Genomic DNA, 10013 nt, shown 5'->3' on the forward strand with positions numbered 1-10013 from the left:
CACCTAACAGCTAACTCCCATTGCTCAAAGCCCACATAGCACAAAGAAAACAGCATTTGGACAAAAGGAAACAATCTCAAGCAACTCTATCCTCTTAGAGAAAAACTGAACTAGCATACAATGCTAAACTCGTACTATCAGGCATAACCTAAACAGGCTATCCTACTGCTGTCTACTCAATTCTAGCATGCAACTTTTCATACACTGAAGCACATAAAGCAGGCACATAAGGCATCACTCCTAGATCCTTAGTCCTATTCTAGCATGTTGTTCTATTGAAACTGATAAGCATAACATAAGCTTGTATGGGTACTTTGGGGAATACTTACTTGAGCTTGGCCGGTCGCGCACATCACACACTTTGTTCTTTCTTAAAACCCTTTACTTAGCCTTTTAGAAAACATTTTCTTTTTCCAACATCTTTTAATCCCTCGATTTGAGTTCAAACACCCCCGAAGGTGTGTCCGAATCCCTCAAACCAGGGCTCTGATACCAACTTGTAACGTCCCAAAAATACGAGCCAAAAATTTCATTTTTAAAACATGTACTTAGCAAAACATTAGGAATAAAACGTTCAACGATCATATCATTTCACAAAAGATAGTGCATGTCTGGAAACATTTTTATAAAACATAAAAGTGTCAGAGTACAAATCCCCAAGAAGATCTCATGATGCGGAATACAAGCATGTGTGTGATGTACTGCTACCGCGCCAGCTCCTTCCCCTTCGAAGAAGAGGTACCTGACACCAAAACTGAAAACTGTAAGCACAAAGCTTAGTGAGTTCCCCCAACATACCACATACCATACAATCACATACGTACATATATTGTCAGGCATATCTGGGTGCCCGGCCTACCCCTTCGGTCCTCTCGACCGGATACTGTCTAGTACATCTGGGAGCTGTCCTCCCCTTCGGTCCTCTCGACCGGATACTGACCAGTATATCTGGGAGCTTGCCTCCCCTTCGGTCCTCTCGACCGGATACTGACAAGCATATCTGGGTGCTGGTCTCCCCTTCGGTCCTCTCGACCGGAATCTGGGGACTACTTCACCCCCTACTACTACTACATAACACATATCAAATAATCTAACTAGCATGGCTGGGCTCGACAGCCCCTTCGGCCCTATCGACCGGTAATCTGGGGACTATCTCCCCCTACTGTCACTAGCACATAGCAGCATATCATACTAGCACATAAACATATCACAGGTAGTAGCAACCTTAGATGAATATCACAGAGACAATCATCTATCATACAACTCCTACTGGTGGGCCGGCATTGTGGCCGTAGACCCACCGCTACTGGAAGGTAACTCACCTCAAAGTAGCCGTTGATCTGCGTGGGAACTGACTGTCTTCTGCTGCTGCTGCTCCGGAAATCCTCCGGCTATAATTCCCACAAAACCCTTAGTCAAATACTGCTAACCGACCTTGGGGTAAAATGACCATTTACCCCCAACCAAACCAAGAGTCAAAGTCAAAGTCACTGCCAGTTGACCCGACTCGCCGAGTTGGCTTGCCAACTCGCCGAGTCCGTATCCCTTTGTCTGACCATAAACCCGTCTCTACTCGTCGAGTTAGGCATTGAATCTACGAGTTTTCCTTCTAAACCAAAGTCCAATAGTCCTTCATCCTACTCGCCGAGTTGTATAAACAACTCGCCGAGTTCATCTTCATCCGAAGAACACTCTATGCTGAGACTCGCCGAGCTGTTTGATCAACCCGCCGAGTCTGTTCTTGAGGCAAGAAGATTGCCTTGAACTCGCCGAGTCATGGCATTGACTCGCCGAGTTACTTCATGAGTGAGTCTGGCTTCCGACCCATTGAGTCGCACCCAATGACTCACTACTCCAACCCGCAAATACGAAAAGGGGGAAAACTCGGGGACTCGCGACTCGACTCGCCGAGTCATATGAACGACTCGCCGAGTCGGCCACATGCAAATACTATACACGCGATTCTGGTTGAATCCAGCTCATGTCATTCATAGATCTGGGTTTCTAGGGCCTAATTAAAACGTAAAGTTTCCAACTTTACATGTAAATAAACACCCATGAGGGTTTTAGGTCTCAAAATGCACCAAAAGATTAGATCTAGGGCTTTCATGCAATATGGCTCCATAAAGGCAGTAGATCCAAGCTCCTGGAGCTCAATCATGCCTAGATCTAGAGGTTAAACAACTTATTACCAACCCTAGAACACAAACAAGCTTGGGAAAGGCTCAAGAAGCACTTTCATGGAGCTACAAGAGACAATAAGCATGAAAACAGAGGGAAACTGAGTTATACCTCAAGGAAATCACTGAGATAACACAAGAATGCCTGGCCTCCTTCTTCTCTTCTTGATCTACTCTCCTTCCCTCTCCAAATCTTCAAGAAAACACACCACAATGCTTCAAACTCACAAGGAACAAGGCTTGAACGAAGTATAGAGCTCTGAGGGTGAAGGGGGCGAGCTTGGGGGCGGATAAGAGGGTTTAAATAGGGTGCAAACCCTTGAAATTTAGGGTTTCATCAGACAGCGGGGACTCGCCGAGTCCAAAATGTGGACTCGCCGAGTCGCAAACTTAAACGTGCCCCCAAACCCGTCTCTACTTGGCGAGTCGGGCCTACAACTCGCCGAGTCCAAGGCCAAGAATGAAAAATAGTTAGATAGATTTTACGTACCAAAAACCAGGTGCTACAATGCTAGAGCTTTTGGTTTTGAGCGTAATGTTGGTACACGAGACAACGTTCTTCTCAAGAAATCAACCCTAAAAGTTACTTTTGGTAAAAGCTCCTTACCTGAACATATGGCTGCAAGCAAACACTTTAATGTTAAGGTTGACAAGAAAAAGAAAGTTGAAGATATTCTCATCTAGATTGATTGTTCCAAATATGTTGATGTTATTCATAAAAGATACTCTCTAGATCGTATTGTGAAAGTTATATGTTCCAAACCTAAAGTACAAAGAGTTCTCACTGTTCATTTAATCATAACATATTATAAAGGTGACTATCCTGAAAAGATCCATGTAACTGATCTTGTAAAATATGGATATAGTGAATGGTTAGAAATTCAAGCAACCATAAAAAAACACAAGGGTATTCATGCACTAGAGTAAAAGCTTATTATTATCTTAATGATCAACAAAGTTAGGAATTTCAACATGGTTCCTCTCCCTAATGCATCCTCTATGCCGACTACTTAATATTTTGCTAGATGTGGATGAAGGTCCCAGTATTGAAGGTTCTTACTTACCTATGAGACTGTCTACATCAACAACACTCTTCCACTAGGTGTTATAGGTATTCAACATCTTTTCATCAAAGAACATAAACATGGATTGTTCTATGTTGATAGTAATGATTAAATGTGCTATCAACGATCAATTGATCTTCACAAAGATCCTACTGAACATCTTTTTCATCTGAGGATGGAGTGTAAAGGAAAACCAGAAGCTGACTATTATCATTGTATTTTCTCTTATGAGTTGTATAAAAGAAGAGATGAGTTAGCTTTTGATGACTTCAAGTGGATTAAGCCAGAGATTATTTTAGACGTTGAAAAGGTCCTTGTCGAAGATTTTTTTTAATAAGTTTTGACATCATCGGATTGGGGGAGATTGTAAAGTCAAACCTTATAATCTGATGACTCAAATCTATATTACGTTGATTACATCTTCAGTGACATATGCTGTTGATCAAGCTTCTGGACAACGTGATATGTTTCTTTGTTATTAAGCTTTCTGATTTGTTATCTTAGTGATAGGATATGCTTTGTATTATGTATATCTTTTATGTAAGATAGTTACTCAAATTCCTGATATGTAGGGATTTGAATCTAGAATAATCTCATACCTAATATATAAGTTACACTAGGTATCAATGTAAAAACGCTTGGTGCATTCTCTTTGTATGAGAGATTTCTTTAATCAAAATTGGTTTTTGATTATCTTTGTCTTTTGTTCTTTGCATTGCTTGATATTAAATGTTCCATTAGATCTTTGCTTAAAAGGGCCATAGACAGAAATGTGGAAAACATGTATCGGTAGAGACGGTGGTCGGCTAAATCGGGCATTGTTGAGATGTGAATATATGATTATGATTTTATGTAATTTACAATATCCAAAATAAATGTAAACATCTTATGAATATTTTGAAAGATGGATACTATAAAAGCAAAAACATAAAAGCTCCATGTAAAACTGGATGTAAATTTTTGAAAGTGGTATGATATCAAAGCAAAAAACAAAAAATAAAAAAAGGTTTAAAAATAAAAAGTAAAACTAGTTAATATATTAGAGGAATTTTCAATTTTCTATTTAAAAATTGAAGCTTCACTGTCTTTTTCTTTCAGATAAGTCATTGATATTTATGAATGTTTTCATACAAATCATTTTGGGTTTTTGGTACTGTTGCACAACAATGTTTTGTGAATTTACACATTTAGTCATTCAAGTATTTTTTGTACTCAATTAGTTGTTAGGAAATACCGACTAATTAAGGGTTTTAGGGAAATTGTATCCGGTTTACGGGTGACATATTGACATGGCTTCACATATTTGGGTTTGTTTTTAGCAATGTAGCACAACAAAGTTTGGCGAATTTACATATTTAGTCACTCAAGTAACCGACTGTTCCTGTATCAAGTCATATAATGGTGTAATTGATAGGTAAAATTCAACTTTAGTGGTCTATTAGATACAAAAAATAATTGAGTGACTAAATGTGTAAATTCGTCAAACTTTATTGTGCTACAGTGCTAAAAACTCAATCATTTTTGACCTTCGGAAATCTTTGGGAAAGTTTCTTGTATTCATTAACTATTAAATTATTATTTTATTTTTTTAAACAAAAAATTTAAAGAAAACTTGCAATTGTTTATAAATTTTGGATTTTATCCGGGATAAAGTCTTCAACCAATATAAAAATCTTCAATATATATATATATATATATATATATATATATATATATATATATATATATATATATATATATATGGGGGGCTTAGAGGGGGACAAAGTGGGTAGCTGCACAGGGCTCAGTTTTTTTCATTATATATTTTTATGTTAAAATATAAAATTATAATAAAGATAGGGGCCATTTTTTTCTTGTCGTCCTGGGCCCTTAAGAATATTTTATTTTTTAGGACCGGCCATATATATATATATATATATATATATATATATATATATATATATATATATATATATATATATATATATATATATATTAAATGCTCATTAACGATAAAGTCATCATTTTATTTTTTTAACAGAAAAAAAATGTTATTGTTTACACATTTGTGATATTATCTGTGATCAATAGGGACCTTGCTAAGGGGTGTTTGTGATTGATTGTTAGAAGTCTAAAACTTCTTTTGGGCAAAAGTGGTTATTGATATATGATGGTGGCAAAAATAGTTTTAAAAAATAATGTTTTGATTAGCTTTTGTGGTGTCGAAAGCTAATAAGTCAATAAGTTAAAAAAATGTTTTGTTTAAAAAAAAATTAAAGCCATTAGGTTAAAAAGCCAAAATGAGTTTCAAAAAGTCAAGTTTTACATGTTTTTTAAAATCTAATTTTTGAAGATAATGAAAAAACTAATTTGAAAAGTTTTTTGAGTTTGTGAAACAGTTTTTTTTTTCACTTAGCTCATCTGTTATGCTTGTCACGAAGAACGGAACCACGAAGACCTTCACGAACCACGGAACTGTGTTGGTGTACCGGAGACGACAACGAACGGAGAGAGAGGGAGAAGAAGAAGGATGGCTAAGAGAGGCAACGGTCGTGGTCTTCCGTCCTCCCCACCACGAACCACCACGACCACGAATGTCTGGGGTGGTGTGCACGGACAACGCTCGTGGCCACGTAGACCACGAACCCCTTCGTTGTCGGTATACCAGACGGCCTTAGGGTCGTTTGAGTTGCTTTCTAATAGGGTCTAAATCTAGGACATGGTCCGCAATCCCAAATCAACATGTTTGTTTTCGTCTGCACCCTTAGACTATACGGCAAATTGGGGTGTCTTTTTAGCAACCCCTTGTTTTCCGTCTGCACCCTTAGACTCGGTTCCTTATTTTTTGGAAGACTCATTCCCCTTTGTCTTCCCTTTATAATTTTTTCTTCATTTTGCATCTTATTAGCCCTTCCCTTGGATTTCTTCCTCAATCCACATGTTTGGTGTTCTATTTTACTTCTAACCCAATCCAAACATCTAATCCAGTCAGCTAAAACGACTACTTATTGTTTCTTTTTTAGGGAAATCTCTGGAAAAATCCCAATATTTTACCATAATTTATGAAAAGTCCTAAACTAAAATTTGTTTATAAAAAAGTCCTAATTACCAGTAAAAATAACGATTTGGTCCTATTTCCCCGGTTCAACGGTTTCATTACTTAACCGGTTTTAAAAAAGTCTCATTATTTTATCATAATTTACGAATAAGTCCCAAATTATTGTAAAATAATAGAACTTTAATGAAAATAATGAGACTTTAATGTTTCCGGGTAAGTAATGAAACGGGTAAACCGAGAAAATAGGGTCAACTCGTCATTTTTACCAGTTTTTGGAACCTTTTCATAAACCAATTTTAGTTTGGGACCTTTTATAAATTAGGGTAAAGTATTGGGACTTTTCCGGAGATTTACTTTTTTTTAAAGCAATAATTTAATGATTTGTTTTGGAAAGCAATCACTAACACAACATAGAGGATATTAAATTTCTCAAAACACAATCACAAATACAATAGGGTTTTTTATTTTTAAAAAAAAAAAGTTTTTAAGTATATGGTTCTCCCCATGACAATTTTAATTTTGTTTACGCCTAAAGTTGATCAAATTTTTTTCATTTTGTCTTTTGCAACAAAAAGTGGTTGATTATGAAATCAAATTTGCTGAATAAACCTTGTGTACAAATCATTTATTTTTCTAAATTTTTTATCAAGTTCTTAAGCTTTTATCAAATTATATCGGTTGTCCCTAGTAACCAAACATTAAATGTATTCTGAACCACTAGAAAATAAAAACTTAAACTTTGAACATTAACAAACAAAAAACCTTAATTTGTCCAAAATATGAGACCAATTTAAACTCAATAGAAGTTACTTTCAAAAACATCTAAATTTTCACTATATTAGTTTGCACAGGTAAATTGGCATTCAGAAAATAAAAAAACGTCATATATTTGTCATTACAAAACTGTGTGATTTAAACAATAGCATTAGCAGCACTTGCAATCCTTGGCCATAAATCAGCACACTCTTTCCCAATTGGTCCAGTAATGGCAGAACCTTTCATTTCTCCTTTAGGATTCACGATAACACCAGCATTATCTGTTCAAGAACAAACAAAGATTTTAGAAATGATAGTGTGATTAAACTTTTAAACTACAAATATTTCATTGACAATGGATTCAAATTCAAATGTAGAGACCAGATGTAGCAGATGTGAGCAACAAAAAGTATCACAACATCTGTAACGATTGGTCACAAATTGATTTCCCAGACGTGTAACAGTATCAAACAATCAAGATGAAAAGATACTTGACTAGTCTGGTTAAAAGAATCAAAACAGAATTCGAAAAAAAAAATTAGGGTTTATGTAGAGTCTAAATGGAGCAAATGTGGGCATGAATAGCAACATCTGTAACGATAGGATCAATTCATCTTCCAAACAAGTAACTGTATCAACAGTAGAAAAATCTAATTGATACATGACTTATGTTTGGTAAAATTCATATAAAAGAATAGAGTTTATGTAGAGCCTAAATGGAACAAATGTGAGCATGGATAGCAACACGTCTGTAACGATAGGTTCGATTTTTATTCCAAACAAGTAACTGTATCAACCATGGAATTGAAGTAGATACATGACTAAGTCTGGTAATGATAAGATAATCAACAATTAGAGAGAATATTAATTATCACCTTCGAAGTACATGAAGACGCCATCCTTTCGACGCCATGGTTTGCGTTGTCTGACGATAACAGCAGGCATAACTTTCTTACGAAGATCGGGCTTTCCTTTCTTAACTGTAGCCATTACCATATCTCCGACACATGCCGATGGTAATCTGTTCAATCGGCCCTTGATGCCTTTGACGGAAATGATGTAGAGATTTTTAGCTCCGGTGTTATCCGCACAGTTCACCGTCGCTGCCACCGGAAGACCGAGTGACATACGGAACTTGTTCCCCGCCGATCCTCCTCGTCCTATACACAGTAAAAGTAAAAGAAACGGGAAACATTGAGAAGAAATTCGCGAAAAAAAAATCAGTGAGCGAATTGAATACTCGATTGAAGAACAGCAATGAATCATAGAGAATGCATACCTCGCTTCGACATCTTTGATGTCAAAGAGCATGTTAGGGTTGAGAGATTGTAGTGTATACTTATAGGTTATAGCATTTCGTTAATCTAGGGTTTGTAATTCAAATTTGGGCCTCTTCTTAAAATGGGCTTGATAAAAGTTGGAACACTTTGAGTTTGCAGTTTGGACCTTTAGATATGTACGACACAAACTATAGACAACACCAACTGCCCAGTCGCCACCGGTAAGGGTGTTCTTTTCCTTTAGATGAAACTGTAAAAATGGTCCTTGAGGTTTTTCATTCTATATTGTTATGGTCCAAACGTTTGAAAAGTTATAAATTTGGTCATTTTCAACAAGTTTTATTGTGGTTTTGGTTCCTCGTCCGTTAAGTTTAACTAGTTTGCTGTAAACTTTTTAAAAATGACAATTTTACCCTCATGGATCATTTTTGCAGTTTTGTCTTTTACTATACTATACGGACCATTTTTGCATACACTTTTTTTTATTTTATTGAAGTATTATATATTAATAAATTTTATTTTTAATATATAATATTATATATTAATAAATATTGTTTTTTGGATTATTAATTTATTTTAGTTGATTTTTTTAACTTTTTTTTGTTAGAGTAATTTTTTTATTGAGTTATTATATATCAATACATATAGTTTTTAATATATAATATTTATATCATAATAAATATTATATTATTGGATTATTAATTTCTTTTAATTAATATTTTTAATTCTTTTTTTAAAACTATTTTTTATTGGATTATTAATTTTAATTTATTATTTTCTTCATATACTAAATATTGTTTTATTGGATTATTTAATTTATTTTAAATAATTCTTTTTTTTAAAAAAAAACTTTGTTGAAATAATTCTTTTTTATTGAAGTATTATATATCAATACATATAGTTTTTAATGTATAATATTTATATCAAAATAAATATTATATTATTGGATTATTATTTTCTTTTAGTTAATTTTTGTAATTTCTTATTTTTAAACTATTTTTTATTGGATTATTACTTTTAATTTATTATTTTCTTCCTACACTAAATATTATTTTATTGGATTATTAATTTGTTTTTAATTTATAATAAAAGTTATTGTTAATTTTATTGGTTCCACAACAAAGTCGCGAGATACGCAAAATCGTCGTCTCTCATCATCAAAATCGTTAGGATTACTGTCAAACACCTTCATTTCATGTAGCCTATAATGAGAAACCGTAAGGAAAATACCACCACCGTCACTCGGTCACCACCACCACTTATAATTGTTATAGGGGTTTGTTGCGCATTATGTGGGATATTGTGAGAACAAAGATACGATGCACATGGAAAAGGTTCAAAAACTCAAACTTTGAGTTAATGCTTAGGATCAATGTCTGCTTCTGATTAAGTGTTATTGTCAAGTCTAGCAAAACCAATCGAGAGTGAATAGAGAAATCAACAAAGTACTTCAAATATTAAATAAGGAACTATGAGTATAATCAAGGTAAAGACAATAAATGAACAAGTAGAATGTTTGAAAGAGTTTGATTTAAGAGAAAAGTGAAAGTGAAATAAATTCGAATATAACTATCTTTGGAGCAACAAACCGTCACTTATTATTGTCATTAAACACTCCTTATATAGCAAAAGGAGATACAACTTACATACCGAAATGCATATAAATGATTGGATAAACAAGTTACTTTTGACGCTC

General features: G+C 34.6%; 1 protein-coding gene across 1 annotated transcript; it reads right to left on the reverse strand.

Annotated features, from left to right (window-relative positions):
• Positions 1-7087: 7087 nt before the first annotated feature.
• On the reverse strand, positions 7088-8452 carry LOC145095480 (Ribosomal protein L14p/L23e family protein). Its single transcript, XM_079033348.1, has 3 exons — positions 8317-8452; positions 7913-8197; positions 7088-7318 (listed from the first exon to the last, which is right to left on the reverse strand). Exons 1-3 carry the CDS (start codon positions 8327-8329, stop codon positions 7194-7196), a joined length of 423 nt encoding a protein of 140 aa, XP_078889474.1. The 5' UTR covers positions 8330-8452; the 3' UTR covers positions 7088-7193.
• Positions 8453-10013: the final 1561 nt, after the last annotated feature.

Source organism: Lactuca serriola, chromosome 1, assembly GCF_051521515.1.
Source record: "Lactuca serriola cultivar US96UC23 chromosome 1, Lser_US96UC23_V15, whole genome shotgun sequence".
In the NCBI taxonomy this organism is placed as follows: Eukaryota; Viridiplantae; Streptophyta; class Magnoliopsida; order Asterales; family Asteraceae; genus Lactuca; species Lactuca serriola.

What these genes read in the sequence shown, in the direction of transcription:
- LOC145095480 (XM_079033348.1), bottom strand. An exon ending in CGTCTTCATGTACTTCGAAG is followed by an intron (nt 7,319 to 7,912) that starts GTGATAATTAAT and finishes GTTCTTGAACAG; the next exon opens with ATAATGCTGGTGTTATCGTG.